The 24,182-nt window shown below is 34.4% G+C and overlaps 1 protein-coding gene and 1 pseudogene across 2 annotated transcripts; one reads left to right on the forward strand and one right to left on the reverse strand.

The window, feature by feature from the left end:
* The first annotated feature begins 4,445 nt into the window (after window positions 1-4,445).
* On the forward strand, window positions 4,446-6,202 carry LOC104789240 (cytochrome P450 710A3 pseudogene; annotated as a pseudogene). Its single transcript, XR_015558491.1, has one exon. The product of XR_015558491.1 is annotated as a cytochrome P450 710A3 pseudogene (transcript).
* A 10,861-nt stretch (window positions 6,203-17,063) lies between these two features.
* On the reverse strand, window positions 17,064-19,872 carry LOC104786815 (putative E3 ubiquitin-protein ligase XBAT31). Its single transcript, XM_010512269.3, has 8 exons — window positions 19,241-19,872; window positions 19,061-19,120; window positions 18,875-18,946; window positions 18,664-18,785; window positions 18,445-18,585; window positions 18,245-18,352; window positions 17,877-18,135; window positions 17,064-17,775 (listed from the first exon to the last, which is right to left on the reverse strand). The coding sequence occupies exons 1-8, from the start codon at window positions 19,418-19,420 to the stop codon at window positions 17,344-17,346; spliced, it is 1,374 nt and encodes a 457-aa protein (XP_010510571.1). The 5' UTR covers window positions 19,421-19,872; the 3' UTR covers window positions 17,064-17,343.
* Between the last annotated feature and the right edge of the window lie 4,310 nt (window positions 19,873-24,182).

Consider the following 24,182-nt stretch of genomic DNA (forward strand, 5'->3'; position numbering starts at 1 on the left):
CTCATCTTCAAATCTTCATAACTTTCTAACCGCAACTCCAAAATTTTCTCTGTGAAGATTAAAATAGGTGTTATATATATTGCATATAAACATATTCACATTAATTAGGTAAAATGTCTTCAGTTCTTTGTTATTATTGTGCAAAGAAAAATTGAATTATGATAAATAAAAAGGAAATTAATCAGAGAAAGAAACTTTGAATATGAGGCATGAACTAGTGTAATTAATAAGGTTAGCCACTCAAGACCTTGATTGATAGAACTTATAGAGGAGCATTAACATTTTTGTCAACCAATCACTAAATAATAAAAACCCTATTTTGAATAAAATTTGAAACAAAAATCGGATTCAAAATAGATTTTAAGACCAAAAAAGAAGAATTACCAGCGAGCGAAAGCACTACCATATTTAGCGAACCTACTCAAAAAAGACCGTTCGTGAGTCAAATTAAGTAAAATTATGTTAACCCACCCCCCTCCCCCAGGAAAAAAGGGACCCACTTACTATGTTTCATGAGCGGCCTGCAAAATATGAAACCCAGATGGGATTGAGCCACCTAATATGTTACATGTTATATTTGAAACTTAGATGATAAATATATATTTGTAAACTCTATTGGTCTCGTTAACAAAAGTTATCTTCCAAATAAACCTTTGTAGCGAAAGAATCGTTAACAACAAATTAGGGACTATCCCCCAAAAGAGGGTTTGAGAAACATTAAAAGGCTCCAAGTAGGCTCCAAGTATGTGAAATTATTAGACATGTAATACCAACAACTAATAACGATGACTTCGGATCAAGTTGGGGCTGTCACAAGTCTAGAGTCAACGGTTTATTAATTACTTAGGCCATAAATGGAAAACACATCTAAGAACTTGACTGGTTTAAATGTAGAATTTGCGGTTGCGGTTGCGGGAAATTGCAGAAGCGAGTGGTTGTGGTTTCAATTGTTATTATGCATTTTGAATGACTTGTTTAGTGTTTTAAAATTGGTGTGTTTGCGGGAGTTTTATGACTGATTAACTAGCGGGTGCAATAGTGGTTAAAACATAATAAATATAATATATAATTATATAAATGTTTAAAAATACCAACAAACTTTATTAAAGGTGATTTATAATTAAAAATAATTAAAAAATACTAAAATAATTATTCAAAAACAAAATAAATTTTATATTGAAATACTTATTACTTTATGCATTTGACTTTTTACCAAAAATTTAATCAAGTAATGTAGTAAATGACAAAACAGATGCTTTAGATCATAGATCTTCTCTGTTAAATCTCACACACTCAATAAGTTCTTCACATTGAATCACAAGGCAAATGTAAATTAATTATAAAAGAACAATGTATTTGATGTTTGGAAGAGACATATTTTTAGTTTTTTTGACTTTAATATAATGATTTTTGTAATGTACTTTCATGAGACTGCATTTGCATCGGTAGAAATGATCAAGCGAGAATTGAGAAGAGTCATTGGTGATTTGTTTTAATATATTTTCACAAATAATCTTATTTTCTTAAACTTCTGATGAAATGTTATATTTATTTAGATTTTTTTGAACTTATGTGCGATATATCATTAACTTTACATCAAATTTTCCGGGTTTTTGTTAATTGGAATCTTATTTTTGTAGTTGTTTATTTTCTAATTTTCTCAATCGTATTGTTACTTCATTTTCTCTCATCCTAAATAGGTACAAGTATAATGGTTAGGTAGAAGATATAAGAAAAAAAATTTCAGTATTATTGATTTGTTTTTCGTTAAAACAAAAAAAAATCAACCACAATCGCTCGCAACCGCAAACACTTTCAGGAAGCAGCTTTTAGAATTCAGTGATTTTGAGCGGTTGAGAGCGATTGAGAACGGTTCGTGTGATTGTCACCAATTGCTATCAACCGCTACCATCTGCAAACGCAGCGTTTGCAGGACAGCGGAAAAACCAATCCACACAAATACCTATTTCAAGAGTTTTTAAGAAAATCTGCATTATGTCACCAATCTCACATTTATTCAATAATTTGTGCTTTTCAAAAAACTAAAAAAATAATTACTTTACGTTTTTGCAGAAAAAGTATTATTCAATGGAACACACTTCTTCCTCCAGCAACCAATTAAAATAATATAAAATTTGTACCACAAATAATTTTTTACCAATTATACATTATTTTGTATTATTTATTTTGTGTTAACCGTATTTGTTCCACAAATATATTTGTCTCCCATGTTTTAGAATTCAACTGTACCGCACTATCAAATAGTTTCTTCCACACTTCCACTAAACCCACTATTACCTTTCGTACTCTTTATTATAATCCACTAACGTCAGGAGGAAGCATGAACGTGAAGTTATTAGAATAAGTAGAAATAATACCAAAACTAATTAATAATAATGACTTTGGATCAAGTTGGGGCTTTCACTTCCACCCTTAGTCAACAACGGTTTATTTTACCAATTCTTCCACCCTAAATCAAAACAAGTTGGCCAAATGTCTCCAAATTACAGATTTCATATAGCAACATGCAAATAAATGCATTGTTTACTACACAACTACATGGGTAATGCAGGCTAACATTTACCACAAAAATAAAAACACGTCACGGATGATCATATTTGTTTTACGGAGAAATATAAATACAAATCTGAAACATGAACTTCTGCCTGACATATGTATGATGAAGAAGTTAAAAACAGAGCAGAAAACAAAAATTTGAACTCTTCTTGTCCCAATACCATTACAATTTGCGAACAACTTTAATCTTTTTTTTTCACACGCCGATTAGAGAGGAGGAAGAAGAGATAAAGAAAATAGATAACCGAAATTAATTCTCGGTTTGATATGGTTAACAAAAAACCAAAATTTTTTTAATTAAAATTTAATAATTAATTAGATAACCGGGATAAAATTGGAATTTTAATTTTGTTGAAAAATCGTGGGTATGAATATAACAACACTAATTATTTTGAGTTTTAAATGACACGTTTTTATTATTTGGTGTATTTTTATTCCAATCTAAAACCATTGGGTATTAAACTTCCAAATAAAAATAACTTTGGGTTTTTTTTGGCAGTTTTTCCTTTTTAAAAATATAAATATTTGGATGGGATAAAAACCACTTCATTTGGTAAAATCAACCGTTGACCCAAGACAAAAATAGTAGAATTTAATTACAACGAAACCAAAACAAAAAGTTCATTGGTAAACATAACATCAAAATTTTCTCAACTCAAACAAGTCATGTATGTTAAGTCATCCGGTTTCCGTACAAAAATCTCCATGAATTCAAAATATTCATTGGTCAAGACAACACAAATAACAATAAACTATAAGATATCCCGTACTTAAAGCACGAATCAACATTTTTAAAAAATTATAATATAATAATAAAAATTATTATTATATATTTTTAAAAATATTATTTTGTTTGAGGTAATATTTATTTTTAATTGTTTTATAAATCTATATATGTCTTTTTAAATATTAATTATTTAGAATATATCAATATTTGTAAAATATAAAGTAGTAGTTTTAATATTATAATTGTGAGCAAATAAAATTTATTAGTTTATCAACTATATAAATTTAGTTTTACTAACCCGCCAATGTGGAAATTAAAAAATATATTTTATCGATAGATTGAGTAATATATATTTTCTATTAAAAAAGAGTAAAATATTTTCGTTTTTAAAAATTCAAATCACAACACATGCAGAAAAAATTCTGCATATTTATTAATCATAAGTATTATATGAAAATTCCAACCAATTTGTAAATAAAATTAAAAAAAAAAAGATGATCTGGATATTATAATTTGAAGTCTTAATAAAATTTTCAAAATCTATTTATTAAAACTAATTTGATTGTCTACTTGGATATAAAATCATAGTTTTTAAAATTCTAATTGGTTTTTATTTTTTAAAAAATATTTAGTAATTTTCGTCCAAAGTACAAAGTAGTTTTGATTTGAATAGATTTTTTTACTTTTCTATATGTTTTTATTTTTGATATGTCAGCGTTTTTTATTTTTAATTAATTATATTTATTTAATTAATATTAATTAAAATTTTCTAATGGTAATTGAATGTAAATTTTTTACATATTTTAAGGTTAGTTTCATATTTGTACAGTTGTACTTCCCAATTAATATAGTAGAATTCAAAATAATCATCTTCTCCCTCTTTCTCTCTCATCATAGACAATGGGATGCACGATTATAAGTAGTTAATATATATATATATATATATATATATATATATATATATCATTTAACAAAAAAAGGGGGAAAAAAATACCTATGGCTCTATTTGCCCCCAAAAAAATAAAAATAAAAGACCTTTGAATTCTTCTTATCTTAATAAATTTGCCTGAACAGCGTCAATATAATACCCCAAAAGCTCTTATAAATATTCTGCGTAACCTACCAAACTAAGACCGACAAAAGCGAAATCATCTTCGTCTTGTTTACCACTCTGATCAATCATTTCCATATACACACAAACGACAAAACTCAAATCAAATAATAAAATGGTTGCCTCAGTTTCCCTATTTGCCTCTCTTGCACCATACTTAGTCTCAGCATTACTTCTATTCCTTCTGCTCGAGCAACTCTCTTACCATGTCAAAAAACGAAACCTCCCTGGCCCCCTCTTCGTCACCCCAATCATTGGAAACGTCATTGCACTCCTCCGTGACCCAACTTCCTTCTGGATCAAGCAATCCGTGATGGCAAACACTTCCGTTGGCCTCTCCACCAACTACCTCATTGGAAAGTTCATCATCTACATTAAAGATGCAAAGCTTTCCAATATAATCTTCTCCAACATTCGTCCCGATGCTTTCCAACTTATTGGTCATCCATTCGGCAAGAAGATCTTCGGTGAACACAGCCTTATCTTTATGTTTGGCGAGGATCATAAGTCCGTTCGTCGTCAAGTAGCTCCTAACTTCACCCGTACGCCACTCTCCATGTACTCTTCCCTACAGCAAACAGTTATCATGCGTCATTTACGGCAGTGGAAGGAAAGTTTTTCCGGTGGATCTCGGCCAGTTTCGATGCGACAACTCATCCGTGAACTCAACCTCGAGACTTCTCAGACGGTTTTTGTCGGGCCATACCTCGACAAGGAAGTCAAGAACTCGATCCGTGATGATTACAATCTATTCAACCGAGGAACAATGGCACTCCCAATCGACCTCCCAGGCTTCGCATTCGGCGAGGCTCGTAAGGCGGTATCGAGACTAGTGAACACAATGGTTGGTTGCACGAGAAAATCAAAAGCCAAGATGGCCACAGGAGAGAATCCAACATGCCTAGTCGATTTCTGGACGCATTCGATCGTTGCGCAGAATCCGCCGCCTCCTCACTCCATAGACGAAGAGATTAGTTGTGTGGTCGTTGATTTTCTCTTTGCAGCACAGGACGCATCCACATCATCACTCCTGTGGGCAGTGGTGCTGCTTGAGTCGGAGCCAGAAGTGCTAAGAAGAGTTAGGGAGGAAGTCGCAAGTTTTTGGTCACCTGAGTCCAACGAGATGATCACAGCCGATCAGCTCGTTGAGATGAAGTTCACGCGGACTGTGGCTCGTGAGGTCCTTAGATACCGACCACCAGCAAGTATGGTTCCACACGTTGCTGTTAGTGACTTCCCTCTCACGGAATCGTACACAATACCTAAAGGTACAGTTGTGTTTCCTTCCCTTTTCGATGCCTCATTTCAAGGGTTTACTGAGCCAGACCGATTTGATCCTGACCGGTTTAACGAGACAAGGCAAGAGGATCAGGTGTTCAAACGCAATTTCTTGACTTTTGGAATTGGCTCGCACCAGTGCGTAGGCCAGCGTTACGCGCTGAACCACCTCGTTCTCTTCATTGCCATGTTCACGTCGGTGTTTGATTTCAAGAGGGTCCAATCGGATGGCTGCGATGATATTGTGCATATCCCAACGATGTCGCCCAAAGACGGGGGCATGGTTTTCTTGTCTAGCCGCGCCCGTGCCTCTCCTTGAATTAATTTGGTACAAGTCATCGTCAGTGTATATTCTATCACTTTTCATGATGTGGCCTAAGTGTTATTCAATTTGCGAGGAGACGTCACGTCATTGTGTTGCCATGTCTTTACCAATATATCTATGTTGTTGTTTTTTCTTTGTCTCAATGATGTTATATAATTTTTTTCACAAGTTTCAGTTTCATTTTTATTTTGCTTTTTTTTTATCAATGAAATATATTAAGCTCGCGTAAATACACGAATATAAGAAAATATAGTATAAAATTTTAAATAACATTCTAAATACTAAAAGCTATTAATATAAGAAAAAGGAATATATGTTGACGATCTCTTACCCAATGTGAATATTTATATCTTTAATATATGTCTTTAAACTTTACGACATTGCGAAGCATGACAAGAATGAAATAAAAAATAACCAAGTAGATTAAAAAAAATCTCACTTGTAGTGACGGCGTGACGCTACTTATAGTTGACAGAGAGATAAAATAAAAAGATCCACCTTAGACTATCTTCATTGATGTTTCTTATTAGAAACTTTTACAATAAAAAAAAATCAAAAAGTAATGAAAAGTTATGAGAGATGAGAGAAATGTTTCTTCATCAAAAAACATTTGAAACGTTTCTTGCATTATTAATTTGAAACGTTTCTTGCATTATTAAACTATCATCATTAGTTCAACTTTCTTTAAAAATTAAATATAATTAAACAATTAAAATATTAATTTTTTTTTTTTAAGAAACTCTGTGGATTTTTTACTGATGAGGATAGTCTTAGTTGTTGATTTCACGCATAAAGGAAACCCAAAATCAATATACCTTAATTAAGAAGAAGATATAAAAAGAAAAAGTACAGTGAAAGCAAAAGGGATATTCAATTGTTTTTATATTGATATTGTGGAAGTGAAAAACATAAAGAATCTTTCAAAATGAAGAGAACTAAGAGATATGAACCAAAATCATCAGAAAACAAAAAAATAATAACAAAGATTGAACATGCCACTGCACAAAGAGCCAAAGAAACCAGTTCACGGATACACCATAAAGTATTTAATTCTAGAGATTAAATTTATAAATACTCTATATATTTAGTTTAGTATTCGATCTCACAACCTTTATGCATGCATGCATGCATGTTCATCGTCGCCTAACCTTGATCCAGAACTTGGAACTTTGAACCGACTTTAATCTAGCTATGAAAATCAATATAGGACAAAAATATCTTTGACTACAAAAATATATAATTTTGATGACACCATTCGCATGAAATTCATCAGAATAATGCTATTCCAACAAATTTTTGCCTAAGAACAAGTTGTAATTGGAAAAAACTGTTCAATTTCAAAGAGTCAGAAATTGCTCAAAGATTTCCGACAAGATATTTCAAAGAAATATCATCGGAAAACATTGTCGAAATGGCGTTAGAAATTTTCAGACATACATTCGAGTATTCGACTAATGTTTATTGAAGAAATGAAACGTTGTCATAAAATTCTAACGAGTTTCCGATAACACATGAATCCGCATAGTAAGACATTTGTCAAAAATTTCCACCTAATTCCCAAAAATATAAAGAGGTTCGTCATAAATTAGTTGGAAAAAGTTCCAACAAATTCTGACAATTACTAAATTACATGGCTGAATATTAAACGGACTAAATTTGGGGTGAAGTTTGGGCCTTCATAGTACTCTTTTTTTTTTTTGTCACACGGCCTTCATAGTACTCTAAGGCGCAACATTTTCGTATTTTCGGTCCAAGTCTTTAATCATTTATTTGGCCTCAGAATGCTCTGTTTAGGTTTAGATCTGTTGTATAATAATTGCATATTTGAACTTTGTCCAACCTATTGCTCAAACGGGATGGATCGACCACTCCATATCTCCCTCGCTTCTTAATTTTGCTTCCTAAAAATATATAAATTTATATTAGTTTAAAATCATCAATGGTATCCTCAAGCTGACTCATCTGAATGAGCTTCTTCTCTTGCTCCATCTTCCTACACCTTGGAGCAATCTCCTCATGTTTACTTACGCTTATGTGTCTCCTCCACAAAACTGGTCATATCATGTAGCACATTCTCTATAATCTTGTTTATTGTCATCGTCAATCCTTTTTGGGTATTAATGTTACCTTAGAAAAACATTCTAAACATACACCAAAAGTCGATTTTAATACCATAAATAAACTTCAGACTGATAAAAGGGAATTCCTGCGTTTAATTATGTTTCTGCTAAATTTATATTTTTTCTTGTAATTTTTCGCATTATCAGTTAAAATCTCTTAGTCAAAAAAAAGTATAAAGATGAATAAACAAGAGAATGTACTTGATTATGTAATATCAGACTAGTATGGTTGGTTGAGTTGAAAGAAAAAAATACAAAGGAAGGATGATCACGAGAAGAAAAGAGATAACTAATAATTAAGGAGGAGACATACTAAAAATATGATTGACTAAAAAACGGGAATGCATGAAATACAATTGGAAGGAGCCATGAGTCATGAGATAGCAAAGGACCCACTATAACCAGTCAATAACATGTTTATGTCAGACTCTTTCTGACTTCAGATAACATATTTTTTTGTGATTTCCGATTTAATTTTTAACAACTTATGCTAGGTTTGAACATAAAACTGATATGTACAAAAGAAAGTAGTAGTTTTGAATGGTAAATGTTAATTTTAGGGCTATTGAAGGCTTAGATTTCAAATTAATGTAGCTGTGAGTTTCGGTCCAGTTCCGAGTTAGTGGACCAGATAAAAGTCTGTTGGGCCTCGAGTTATTTGTTAGGCCCATGTTCCAGGATATTCTCAGCAACGGTCGGATACAGCCAGTCAACACTCTGTTCTTGTCTTATGCTGAAGCGTACGGCTCTTTGTTACGCTGGCAAGGATAAGGTTCGATTCACCTAGGTTTACAACCTGGCAAGGGTGAATCATCAGGAGGTATAAATATCAGAGGTTAGAGTGTGGTGACGGCTAAGAAAAGAGTGCGATTACAAGCAGGATAGATCTATAGAGATTGAGAGAAAGAGAGAACTCATCTTCTTCTTTACTCGGTTGTATAGGCTATGTTTCATCTTCCTGGTTTCTTGTAATCGGTTATAAGCATTCTATAAAACCTTGTGAGCTGGTTAGTAAGCTCACCAAGACGTACCTTGGTCACATTGACCTTGGGAACTTGTAAATCCGTGTGTCGTCTCTTCTCTTCTCTGCTTCTCTTTTCTTCTTCTGCAAACAACAACAAACACAAAAGATAAGCGCATCAGTTGGTTCAAGAAGTTAAAACTCTTACAAGTGGTATCAGAGCTACGGTTTCAAGAATAAAAGGTATTGTTTTCTTCTTAAACCTAAAGGAGTCGGAAAATCTAGATTCAGCAAGTATAGGATCCTACTTGGTTTCTGAGTCTAGATAGGTGGTCTGGAACTCTAGTTGCATATCTGGTTGTGGTTTTGGTCGTTTTGGAGCTGGTTCTACGAAGGTGTTGTCCGGTTATCTTCTCTAGCTAGATCCTGATCAGATCTAGTCAGGGTAGATGGAACCTACTAAGAGTAAGTTTGAAGTGGATAAGTTTGATGGGAAGGTGATTTCTCTATATGGAAGCATCGGATGTTGGGACAACTTGAGTTACTCGGTCTACTATCAGTGTTAAAGATCGAAGAAACATCTGGTATGGAGAAAGAAGATGAGTCAGATCCAAAGTGGATGGCTAAGGATAGAAGGGTCAGAAATCTGATAGGAATGAGCGTGACTGATATGGTGTTAAGGAAGATAATGAAGAACAAGTCTGCACAAGGTATGTGGGATGCGTTAGAGTCGCAGTATCAAGACAAGTCACTACCAAACCGGTTCTATCTTAAGCAGCGGTTTTACAGTTTCAGAATGGACGAAGATAAGAACCTACAAGAATCTGGATGTGTTTAACAAGCTTGTTTCAAATTTGGCAAGTCTCAAGGTGGAGCTAAATGATGAGGATCAGTCTGTTATTCTCCTGAACAGTCTACCGTCACATTTCGCGCAACTGGTTCATACGTTAAAATACAGAGGTGGAAAAGAAACTATCACTCTGAAGGAGATAGTTCAGTCAGCCTACTCTGTAGAAACCGAACTGAAGCAAAAGGGTAACTACTTAACAAAGACAAGCGGTGAAGGTCTCTTTTTTCAGCAGAAACCAAAGTTTGAGAAAAAGGGAAATGCCAAAGCGAAACAACAAAATAAGGGAAAGGAAAAGGCTAAAACCAAGAAGACGTGTTGGGTTTGTGGAGCTGAAGGACATTTCAAGAAAGATTGTCCGAAGAAAGGCCAGGCTGAAGCTGGCATCGGACAAGGTATTGACTCGGAGTCTATGATGTTAACTGCCTCGGAAACACAAGTAAGGAGTGGGTGGATTCTTATTTCAGGCTGCTCTGATCATTTAACATACAGAAAAGATGTAATGTACGATCTAGAAGAAATCAATGGAGGAAAGATTCTGATGGGAAATAATTCTTACTGCAAGATCACGGCTATAGGGAAAGTCAAGATTGTCAATTATGACAATACTGTCGTTATCTTAACGAAGGTCAGATACTCACCAACAGCTAAGAGAAATTTGATATCGCTTGGTCAACTGGAGTCGCAAGGTTGTTGGTTCCAGTCAAGAAATTTAAAATTAAAGGTTTTCAATGGAGAGAAGGAAGCTCTATCATGTGATTATAAAGACACTCTCTATATTCTAGATGGGAAGGCAGTAGTAGAGCAAGCAAATTCAGCGATCAAGGATGGAGATACGACTATGCTCTGGCATAGTAGGTTGGGACACTTGAGTGAGAAGAGCTTACAATTGTTGGCGAAAAAGGAGATGATCAAGACAGAAGACATCTCAGAACTGAAAGAATGTGAACATTGCACTCTAGGGAAGTGTCACAAACTATCTTATAAGACTGGGAAACATACATCAAAGGAGAAGCTGGAGTATGTTCACTCAGATCTTTGGGGATCTCCAAATCTTACTCCAAGCTTGTCAAAATGTCAGTACTACATTTTGTTTGTAGATGACTTCTCAAGGAAGGTATGGGTCTATTTCTTAAGGACTAAAGACGAGGCATTCAGCAAATTTGTAGAGTAGAAAGCGTATGTTGAAAACCAAAGTGGGAAGAAGCTTAAGACTCTAAGAACTGACAATGGTCTAGAGGACTGCAATAGATTGTTCGAGGATCATTGTAAGGCTCTTGGTATTCAAAGACACAAGACGTGTCCATACACCCCTCAACAAAACGGAGTCGCTGAAAGACTGAACATAACCATACTTGAGAAGGTCAGAAGCTTATTGAGTGAAACCGGTTTAAGCGAGACATTTTGGACAGAAGCAACATCAACTTTGGTGTATATGTAAACAGAACACAGTCTACTCCTCTAAATTTTGAAGTACCTGAGCAGGTCTGGACAGGCTCAAAACCTGACTATGATCACATGAAGAGGTTTGGATGTTTGGTGTACTATCATGAGGATCAAGGAAAGCTTAAGCCAAGAGCTAAGAAGGGGATCTTCATGGGATACCCACAAGGAGTTAAAGGCTACAGGATATGGAGTCAAGAAAAAAGAAAATGTGTCATAAGCAGAGATGTCACATTCTGGGAAGACACTCTCTACAAAGACATGGTAAGAAAGGAGTTGTCAGAAAAAGGAAAAGTCGATGTCGTTTTACCAGGAGAAACTCGAGAAACCAAGAGTCTAAGAGAGCAACGTGAATCTTCAGCTGGAGGTGGAGCTCACCATGAATCAGAAGCTGAAAGGGACTCAAGTCAGGAACTTGGGCTAACAAGGTCACCGTCAAACATAGAGACCTATCTTCTTACCAGAGATAGAGAAAGAAGGGTTATCAAACCACCAAGCAGATTTGATGATTGTGATGTGGCAGCCTACGCTCTCACCATGGCAGAATCAATTGAGATTGAGGAAGCAAAGACGTTCCAAGAAGCTATGGATAGTGAACACAAGGAGAAATGGAGTGGAGGAGCTGACGAAGAAATGGCCTAACATGACAAGAATCAGACTTTGAGACTGATTGAAAGACCAGAAGGACAAAAGGTTATCGGATGTAAATGGGTTTTCAAACTAAAACCAGGAGTTTTGGGAGTTGAGGAACCAAGATTCAAGGCCAGGTTGGTAGCAAAGGGGTATGCTCAGGTTGAAGGGATTGATTACAATGAGGTTTTCTCTCCAGTACTCAAACACACCACCATCAGGCTGATGCTATCAATCGTTGTCAAGGGAGATCTTGAACTCGAACAGTTAGACGTCAAGACAGCTTTCTTGCACGGAAAACTTGAGGAAAGAATTCTTATGGAGCAACCCGAAGGATATAATCAAGGAAACAACAAGGTCTGTTTGCTCTAGAAATCTCTCTACGGCTTGAAACAGTCACCAAGACAGTGGAATTTGAGGTTTGATAGATTTATGAAGGATCAGAAGTTCATCAGAAGTGAATATGATCCGTGTGTTTATTTTAAGTGTTATGGGGAAGGAGAGTATGTATACCTACTACTCTACGTGGATGATATGCTCGTGGCGGCTAAAGAACTTGAGGAAGTAAAGAAGGTAAAAGAAATGCTAAGCACTAATTTTGATATGAAGGATTTGGGACCAGCTAGAAAAATTTTAGGGATGGATATTATCAGAGACAGAAAGAAAGGCACTTTGATACTATCTCAGAAGGATTATATCGAAAAGCTCCTGAGAAGTTTTGGTGTAAACAATTCTGATCCAGTTCAGACTCTGATGGGTTGTCATTTCAAACTCTCTAGTACTTCTAAAGAAGAAAAATCAGAAATGGAATTCAGAATGAGAGGCATACCGTATTCAAGTGTTGTGGGAAGCATCATGTACGCAATGGTTGGATCGCGACCAGACATTGCTCATGCTGTTGGCCTGGTTAGTCGTTTCATGAGCTCTCCTAACACGCAACATTGGGAAGCAGTTAGATGGATACTCAGGTATCTAAGCACAAGTTCAGACTGCGAATTGACTTTCAAGAGATCAAACCAGTTTGAAGTAGTGGGATTCTGCAATAGTGACTACGCAACTGACCTGGATAGAAGAAGATCTATTACCGGCTATGTTTTCTAAGTCGGAGGGAATACGGTCAGTAGGCGATCCGGTCTACAAAAGATTGTAGCCATGTCATCGACAGAAGCAGAATACATGTCATTAGCAGAAGCGACGAAAGAAGCTTTATGGCTGAAGAGAATTACCAGTGAATTGGGTTTTCCTCAGAAGACTGCAGAGATCTTCTGTGATTCACATAGTGCCATCTGCTTAGCCAAGAACAGCGTCTTCCACGAGAGGACAAAACACATCCAGATACGGTATCACTTCATCAGAGACGTGATTGCAGAAGGAGATCTAGTTGTGATGAAGATTGATACCAAGATCAATCCGGCTGACATCCTCACCAAGTCGTTACCGGTACAGAAGTTCGAGGATGGAATGAGTGATATGAGAGTGCTCAGACACTGAAACTAGCTCGGAGTGAGCTAGGGCTTTGACTGAGATGTCGAAGCAACTGAAAGGACAAAGTGAAGGTTCTTCGGGTGTTTGTCGGAACATGATCGAGGTGGAGAATGTGAGTTTCGGTCCAGTTCCGAGTTAGTGGACCAGATAAAAGCCTGTTGGGCCTTGAGTTATTGGTTAGGCCCATGTTCCAGGATATTCTTAGCAACGGTCGGATACAGCCAGTCAACACTCTGTTCTTGTCTTATGCTGAAGCATACGGCTCTTTGTTACACTGGCAAGGATAAGGTTCGATTCACCTAGGTTTACAACCTGGCAAGGGTGCATCATCAGGAGGTATAAATATCAGAGGTTAGAGTGTGGTGACGGCTAATAAAAGAGTGCGATTACAAGCAGGATAGATCTATAGAGATTGAGAGAAAGAGAGAACTCATCTTCTTCTTTACTCGGTTGTATAGGCTCTGTTTCATCGTCCTGGTTTCTTGTAATCGGTTATACTCATTCTATAAAACCTTGTGAGCTGGTTAGTAAGCTCACCAAGACGTACCTTGGTCACATTGACCTTGGGAACTTGTAAATCCGTGTGTTGTCTCTTCTCTTCTCTGCTTCTCTTTTCTTCTTCTGCAAACAACAACAAACACAAAAGATAAGCACATCAGTTGGTTCAAGAAGTTAAAACTCTTACAGTAGCTAAAGCCACAAACTTAACTTCTAAAACTTACTGTGCAGGATGAACATAGTGATGCTAACGAACCAGTAGATGTGTACAGATTGACAGAGTAGATGTGGCAACTATAAAGTTGACGAAACAGTATTATCATATCATCCAAATAGTATCCAAAAGAAAATGAACTTGTGACTTGAAAATATATTTTGGTTACCAATTAATTCCAAACTTATTTTTATAGCTATTTCAGTTGGTGTAATGATTTTATGACAACCTCCCCAACATTTCCACTCCCCAGTCTATAACTATATCAAGTTTATGTACATCTAAGTTTAGGTTATGGATAGTGAAGTTATGTATTATCAAATATAATTCATACGCTTAAATGAAAAAAAAATATCAAACTCCCATATAATTCTGTTATCTCATTCGTATTGAAGTTCTGAGTAGAAGAGTCTCTATAAAGTTTTTAGAAATTTGTGTTCTTTCAAATAGGGGAATGCCAAGCTAGTCTCTTGAAAATTCAATGGGACATATATAAGTCGTGCGTATTGTTAGACTTAGTGTTTGGGATATTCGTTGATAATTTTATTAGAGATTAAGACGTTGCTTGGAAGATAATATGACACGTTCGAACTTTCATATGAAAAACGGCTTTTTCATACCCCGACAATAGTCCTGTGTTGAATTCATACATTTGACTAATAATCTGGCCTAAACATACCTTATGTTTCTATATATTTGAATTCCACACCCCAAAATTTAGGCCAGATTATTAGTCAAATGTATGAATTCAACACAAGACTATTGTCAGGGTATGAAAAAGCCGTTTTTCCAACTTTCATACATATGTACGGTGTGAGTCCTGTGACCTGTGTGACCACGAGTACACGTACTTGGATAAGAAATTAATAGATGATATTTTCATGTAGTACGAAAGTGACTGGGAGTATAAGTACTCATTACTCATGATATCATATATTCTCAAATTTTTAATATCAAATTTAACCTAATTTAATAAAACATTTCATGACTTCAATTGTAAAATTAGTTGATATGTAGTTTGAATATAAATTATATTTTCATATTTGTACAAATCCATTATTGATAAATACCTTTTAAAAATATCTCATGAATATTTTTTAAGTTTTTATTATATACAATTATATTATAGGATGGAAAATATTTTTTTTTGTAGTCTTGATTTATTATTTAATGCAAATTATGAGAACTGTTTCATAGATTTCTACCGCAAAAAATTATCCGACTATTTTATTTGTTAATGACTAAAAATAATATATATTATTTTTATAAGAGAAAAAAAAAACAAATTTAGTTAGCAAGAAGCCAAGAACCAACAATTCTTTAAAACCACACATTAGTTATAATTTAGCTTTGTGGTTGATTGACTAAGACAACACTTTAAGAGATTTTTTTTTTTTTGTGCAACCTCATTTCAAGAGATCTATCTTAATCTGTATGTATATAATATGTAAAAAAATTGTATGACAGTGGAAAGAATGATATATAAGAAATGACGTACAAAAGTAATTTTTTTATTTCATCTAAGTAAAAAAATTTGGTTGGAACAGATTTTAGCCGTAATACTGTAGGTATCAATCAAAGAAGAAAAATTTTCCGGTTGGTGTAATAAGTTGCACATCTTGGTGGGTTAAGGTAATCTAATCTGAATATGCTTTCATAACCATTGGGTCTGGTCCCATACCCCGACAACTAATTATAGCCCTAAAATCAGGGTCCAGCAAGTTATATAGGATTGAATTGTCAAAGACAAAAAGCATGATAAAATTACACAATTGCTGTGCAATGATAGATCACCATCAAATATCAAAAATCAATTTTTGAGAGTTCATCTTATCCGCTATTAAAACAATCAAATACTGGGTGTGGAACTAGTATTGTAAATACTTCAGTTCTAAATTTTGATAATTTTTAAAAAAAATATATTTCACATTCGGTAATTATATGAACCTTTTTTCTTGCATATATTAGTCATTATTCATTAGAATTTACGTACACAACTAATTTCATTTTATACTATGTATAGTAGAGTTTTACATATGAAATATTTAACTTTTAATAGTATTTGTTCCAATAGTATGTTTTGATTTAAATTAGCCTACTTTTTCACGAAATTGATTTAAATTTCTATGAATATTTTCGTTTAAAACGATATGATATTCGATTCATTTTTCACCTGTCGTTTTTTTTATACTTTTCCAGGGAAAAAAAAAAGTTAATCTCTTCTCGAGTCTCGACATCGATTCAACCTACTCTTTCGGCTCAAACACGTTTTAGACAAATAAAAGTTAGGAAATCAATCACTCATTCTTTCCGTTTGTCTAATTTTATAATTGTCATAATCAGTAGGTTTACTTTTCATAATTCAATTAAACATAAATAAAATATCCACCGAATCGGTCTTCCAAATGACTATATACTATAGCAAGTCTTGACGTATATAACTAATAGTCCACGAATAAACAAAAAGTGGCCATGTGTATCTTACCAGTTGATCTAAATTGACCAATGTTAAAATAAAATAAAAAACATTAGATATTTTTAGTTAAGTGCAAAGAGCCAAATTCAAAAAAAAATATTTATATTTTGCTTGAGAGTTGAGACCACAAGTTGACGTAGAGATAGAAAGTGATTGGATCGTGTATGGGTAGGGTCAAATGATATACCCATACACCACCGAGAAACCCGTTTCTTCTTCTTTTCCTGACTCTACGTTTGGCGACTTATTAGCAGCCGTTCACATCACATTTGTTCCCATCTCACATTTGAAAAATGGGCGAAATGTCTTATATTGATATTAAAAAAAACCATCAAGTTTAGGGAGAATATAACTAAAAAAGGAGAGACAAAGACAAAAATGATTATGGGGGGCTTCCCTTTCATATCAAGTAACCAAATAATAACAACAACAAACCATTTTGGCCAAACTTAATCAAAGAAACAACAAATCCTTCCTTGCATTACACAAACTTCCCCATCTTCTTCTTTCCTTATTTCAATTTCCCCCTCCCCAACAAAAGATCTACATAAATTCATCTATATTTTTATACATTCTCACAATTTTACCTCATCATCATCTGTCACTTTCTTCCCTCAACAAGCCCCAAAATGTCGCGACCTGATTCGATCCTCACAATATTTGTTTGTCCATCAGCTCGTTGTCGGCTGCGATCCTTCCCGAGCCACGGCCGGTTATTCTTCCGAACGATCCAATGCTTGATAGTCCCATGAAACTGCTGCTTTCTTCCCCAAGGTTTATTGATCTTCTGTGCTTTCTGAATTTGGACGAGCTTACATCACCTGCCTCGAGTTCAACAACAACAACATCATCTAGGCTTTTGCTCTTTTCGTTGTTGTTGTTGTTCTGGGCGACGACTAACCGCGCGATGGTGCTTCTACAGAACGGGCAGACAGGTGGAGTCACGGTTGAGGTTGTTGGGTTTGGTTTGTTGTGACAGCACAGCGCAAGTGTGCATTGTGCACACATTTGGTGACCACAGTCTTTGACTTCAATCGTGCATACTTGCTCAAAGCAAATGCAGCACAGTTCCGTATCACTCACCTATAGACACGTTTCTATACCAAGTTAAAATGTGTTCTATAAACGCAAACAAACAAACAATTGAGCCACGGGTCATGTAAAAGGGTGTTATATTATTTTACCTCCGACATGTTATCATCTGAGGCAGTGTCGGAGAAAGAGGGTGATGGTAAGGAGTAAGCTGTTCCCTTGAGAATGGTTTTCTCTCTCTCCCTGTTAGCATCCATTAGAGCCTGCTCTAATAGAAGTTTCGCCTCGTCATCAAGCTCGCTGATGAACTTTAATGGTGATGGCCAAACGAGAGGCTCTGCAGAGGACGGGTTTAGCAATGCTCCACATGCTCCATGCTTATGCTTCATTGCAACCACATAGGGTATCCTCCTGAAAAAGAGATATCAAGATTCAAGTTAATTATGTTCTGAAACTAGAACAAGATCTTTCCACAAAGTTTAGGCAGCAGCTAGCAAAAGAGAATGTTTATAATATATACCCAGAAGCGTCTCTCTGAAGACGATCAGCACCCCAAGCAAGCAATTTTCTGACACAATCAATAGATCCACTTCTAGCTGCCAAATGGAGAGGTGTGCTCCCTGGAGAACTGTTTCAACAAAAAGTTTAAAGGATCAGTTCCAACTCCTAACAAATGTTGATTTCCAATGTAAAAGTTTGCAAGACGAGAGAAACCCTTACCCATATACACTAGTAGATGCACAAACAAGAGAACCACTGTCCAACAACACATTCACACATTCAGGCCGTCTCTGCCTAGAAGCTAGATGCAACGGAGTCGCTCCTTTATCATCTCTTATGTTCACAAATCTCGCATATCCCCTGCAATTGTAAACATTCTCATTCAAGAGTTTGATTGAAAAACTGATAAAGAATTCAAGATAAAGATCACAGACTCACCAATGAACAGCAACGGGACTTGATTGAGCAGCAGAGAGAATAGCTTGAACACAATTAGCATGTCCGTAATATGCAGCGTAATGCAAACATGTTCTTCGATTGACAGAATCAAACATCAATATCTACAGAGAGAGACACCACAAAATTCTCAAAATCCAAATCCTAATAGCTTAAAAAGGTAAAAGAAGAGCATTATAGAGAGAAAACGTACATTAGCTCCAACTTCAGTAAGCTTCTTCACACAAGAGATCCTCCCATACATCGCAGCCAACATTAACGGAGTCTACAAGAATCAAATCAAGAACAAACAAAAACAAAAAATCAGCACAAAAAAAAAAAAAAAAAAAAAAAAAATTCATAAAACTACAAACAACTAGATCAAATGCGAAATCAGAACCTGTTTGTGACGATTCAACAAATCTGGATTCGTAAATTGTTCCAAAAGCAAAGACAAAATCTGCATATCAGAGAAATGCAATCAGTAACAACATACGAATCTCCGGGGCTCCGGCGAATCTGAGACAAAAAAAAACCACCAGATTCCGGCGAGATCTCGTAAGAAACAACTAAAACTAACCTCGATCTGACCATTAGCAGCAGCGACATGAAGAACAGAGTGACGATCATAAGCAGTAGTCTGATTCAACAAACTAGGCTCCGCCGTCATCACACGACGAACAGTAACGATATCGCCGCACTGTACAGAGGCGAAAATCCCGTGCTCCGGTCTCGTTCCACAGCTCAAACTCTGCCCCATCTCTCGAAAGCTTTTTTTTCTAATAGAGATACGCACGAACGAAAACGCACCGTATTGAGTTGTGATGGGAGAGGTTTTGTTTTAGGAGAGGAGGAACAACGACACCGTCTGCCACCGGTGAGGCGCTCCGATGAGAGAAAAAAGCGCCACCGTGACGGAGAACGGTGGTTGTGGTGGTGGGAGGATTTAATAAGAATGGGAGAAGAAGGAAGAAGAGGGAAGTTTCACATTTATGTACACACACACATTGATAAGAGAAGATATTAATTTTAAATTGTTTTTTTTTTTTTGGTAAAGTGAAGTGTAAAAAAAAAAAGAGAGAGAGAGAGAGACGACGACGGGCAGTTTTATTTATTTTATTTGAAGTTGCCCGTGTCAGTTTTGTTTACAGTTACTTGTGATTTCGGGCAGCTTGTCAGATATTTTCTCTTTTTTTTTGCTTTTTTTTTGCTTTTTTGTATTAATCTAAATTACATGGATTAAGCTGAAATTTTTGTGGGATAATAAGGAAAAAAATTGTTAGATTTTTTTTTAATTAGTCCAAAATCGTTTTAAAGTTTATATCAAAAACTCAAACGTCAAACAGTCAAACAGTAATACAGTGACATTATTTATTGTATGCACTATCTTAGGCTGATGAGTCTAAATTTGAAAATATTTATTGATGTTTACATAAATTGTTACTGTAACAAATTAGCTCATGTTTGTATGTGTATAGTAACAAATACACTAAATTTAAAAATATTTGTTTATTTATATAAATTAGTGTAACAAAGTCAATATGGATGCATATAAGTATAACTGCCTCGTTATTATTCTGGTTGTTTTAGTCCCCCAATATTCAGTGTTCTAAAATGCGGTCTACGCGGGTGCCTAGGCGGCGGTTATACGCTATGCGGTGATCGAGCGTCTCGAATTTTAGCTATGCGGTAATTTATGCGGTTTTAAATAATTCGGACGCTTAATAGCATTTAGGCGGATATTATGCGGTCTATGCGGACGCCTGTACGGATTCTAGGCGGTATGTTGACTAAAATGATAAAAAGTACTGTAATTAAATATTTTTTAAAATATTGTTTTTATTTCAAATAAATATTATAATTAGCCTCTAAAGTCTAAACTTATGAAATTTAATTTGCTTCCAAAGTAATTATAAACTTACATTTTGTCAATTTTACAAATTTTTGAATGGATTATGTTTTTTTTTATTATTATAGATTCTAAACTATTTTGATAGATAAGAGTTTTGTTTTATGTTTTTCTGAAATTAAAGTGTATAAGTTTTCATCCTATATATATATGTAAATATTATTTTTATGTAAATATATATTTATATATCTAAAATATATAATCCGCCTAGATTCCGCTTAGGCACCCGTATATACGGTTAGGCGCTAGGCGTTTGTCCACCGCGTAGCAAGCGCATAGCGCGTTTTAGAACACTGCCCATATTGGATCAGAAACAATTTGTATAATGAATTTTCTAATTAATAAACTTTATTTAATTAGACATGAGCTAATTTTCCCTAATTCTTTTTTTGATGGCTAAAAAATAACGATCAGATGAGTTGTGCAATCATTTGAACTATCTCATTCTCACATATTGGTTTTTAGGAGCATTATACCCGTGTTGTGTGAGAGGAGAGTGAGGCCAATTGTAAAAGTGATACTTTGCTATTAATAGGATCATAACATGTGACTAAGATTCATAAATAATATACTAGAGATCAACAAACTACCTAACCATACCAAAAAAAAAAATGCATGGTGAGCATGTGTGGCTCAACCCATAAAATGGTACCTCGAGGAACCATGTCTCCGACCCAATTCTTAGACTTGTCGGCAATGGAACAACCAGCTGATAAAGCCTTAATATATACACATATACATGGTGCATCAACATCACAAACATCATGTAAAGCATGTTTTTCACCCATAAACATATTAATTAGTTTCCCTTCATTGAATCCGCTTTTCTAAGAGTTCCAATCCAATTCTAGAAGTTTGCCTCCTTAAATCCACAAATAATATATTGAACTTTGAATCTTTGTTGACCCGGTCCATAACTATACCACCATTCGTTATCTTGTAAAAGTTGGCTCCTGCATTAGTTTTGTTGTTCAATTATGACTTGAGTGTCAAACAGAATTTCCTACTTTCATCAAACAAATTTTTTTTTTAACATGGTTCGCTCTTTACAAATTGAATCGTCTATCCTATGTTCATCGAGAATATAGCATAGTGTTGCCCATAACCAACAAGTTCAATTATTGGTGGATTCCCAAAATTGGTCGTAAACAAGTATGTTTAATAAAATTTGTACCACAATATTATGTTTTTCTTATGCATAATGCATACTAATAAAAACTCGTCCTTCTATCAGACTAATGTTAACGCAATATGTACATTACCTCCCGCTGGGACCAACAATTGAACACCATTTTAAAATAAATTGTCACTCGTTCGAAGCAGTTTCGAACTCAAGGGGTATTTTATGTGCGCGAGATTATTGTCACTGATGCATTGGATTTTAAACTCTTAAAAAGTATTATTTTGAGTTTGGATAAATTTTTCTATATTTTTCTTTTAGTAATTTCCAATAATTTCTATTTTTCTTTCAATAGATGTTTTATTTTTATCTTTAAACAATCATGACGTCATAACAAAAAAAAATTATTGTGGAATTGGTCTTCTTTTTGTTCATGATTTATACAATTAGAGTTAGTATCATATTATGTTATTTGTTAAAAGTAAACCCAACCAAAACACCATGCTATTTTGACAATGAATGCATAATAAATAACCCAGCTTAATTACTATATCTTTCATCCATCTTTTTTTTTTACTAACATAAGGTTTATTTACTATATGGTATATTCTAAAGTTAATTTTAAAAAAATAAATGGTTCCAAAATGCTTAGGCACTCTTCCTTGGATATTTAACAAAAAGAAACACACTAATGTATACATATATTTAAATTATGGAATAATTTTATTCAGTATATATTTATATAGAAATATAGAACAAAAAGCATATAAATCTGTGGTCAATATTATACTAAAGCCAACAAGGCATCCCACTTGAATATTTCTCATCGGGGTCCAAGTGGCCATTTGATGACCTTCGCTTCCCTATGTTAGACTTCAACATGCTTGTTTAACTAAAATGTAATTAAATATTAAGATCGATTTTTAGATTCTGTATTTCAGAATAATGTACATATATATATATATATATATATGTTTTTACTGCAAATTTGGTAAGAAAATAAAAATAAAAATCATTGCAAATATCATACAAATCTGTCAGAAAATTTATGTACGTACGACTAAGATCTGTCATAAATCTCGTGATGATGGTGTTTCATATAATAATTTTCTTGTAGTGGATGTATCGTCCTCGTACATAGTTCACTTTAACTCTAGACTATTTAGGATCTTATTGTGTCCAACTTGTAAATTGGGTTAAAATCTTCCTTTTAAAGAAGAGCCTTAACTTACGACGGTGAAATCGGGATGCTGGATGATCTTAAACATAGAATTCAGAGATTGTAAAGCAAACTATATGGGTATATAAATAATACTATATTCTAAGATGGACGAATCACCAATCATTACTTGGCATAGAGTTACAAACACATGCATGATGCATCAAACAAACGGTACGTGTCTCTCTAATGTTCTACTTCTCTACACTCTATTAATGACAATACGACGTTTCAAAAAACAAAAAAAAAATAGATACAACTATTTGGAATACTGCCATATTGGCCCAAAATTTGTTGACCTTAGACTGGCTTTATAGTTAAATAAACATTATGATTTGATACAAAATTTGTAGACACAAACCTTTTTTGCGGCTAAAATTGTTTGCATCTTCGGACTTGGTACACCTAGATGTTCCATAATTTGTTTTTTATTTAACAACATATGTGCGATGAGTTTTTATTAATAAGATTGGTCGCCCCACTGAGTTAATTTTACTGCCGTATCAAATTATTCATCAAAAAGTATTCCAACAAAACAGTAAATTTGTTCACTAGGTACTTGTCCAGTACTACTCTCTCATTTATACTCGAGGAAAAGAAAAAGAGTTAGTATTACACTCCAATCTACCCATCCAAAAAGTATTTAATTTGCTATGAAATCTATTTACTAGTGATATTGAATATACATGATTTTTAGTATGTTTTTATAAGGCTTCTCATTGATGGTTTTTTTTTTTTTTTTTTTGTCTTTCCATTGATTGGTGCGTTCACTTTGACAAACCACCACGCATAATATCTACATATTCATACTATACTACTATTTTCATATCAAATGAAGGGAAATATTCTAATATAGTTGACCAAATAATTTAGTAATTGAATAGTCGTAGTAGCTTACTATGCATGACTCAATTATCATCAATCGAAGATGATTCAAAGCGTGTTGTTGGTATGGGTAGGGGGTCCTTAAGCATGACTCATTTTTGTATTCAACTAATCATCACGTTTTTACATTTTTATGAGACTCTAACAGAAAGCCTATAAATTAATTTTATACTAAATCATGAAATCTAAAGCAGGATTAGTTCTTAATCTGAAAAATATTTCTTAATCTAATGAAAACATTTTTTCTTAATTATCCTCTTTTCTTTTATTGTGTGTTTTACTTTTTGTCATGCATAGTAGTAACCTATACCTATGGCGACATAACTGTTTTATGTCAGATTGGCATTTGTCATGAGGATCTTATTTCGTTTTAGGGTCCACCAATTTTT

The sequence above is a fragment of the Camelina sativa genome, chromosome 5 (assembly GCF_030686135.1).
Source record: "Camelina sativa cultivar CO46 ecotype springtype chromosome 5, ASM3068613v1".
NCBI classification, from domain to species: Eukaryota; Viridiplantae; Streptophyta; class Magnoliopsida; order Brassicales; family Brassicaceae; genus Camelina; species Camelina sativa.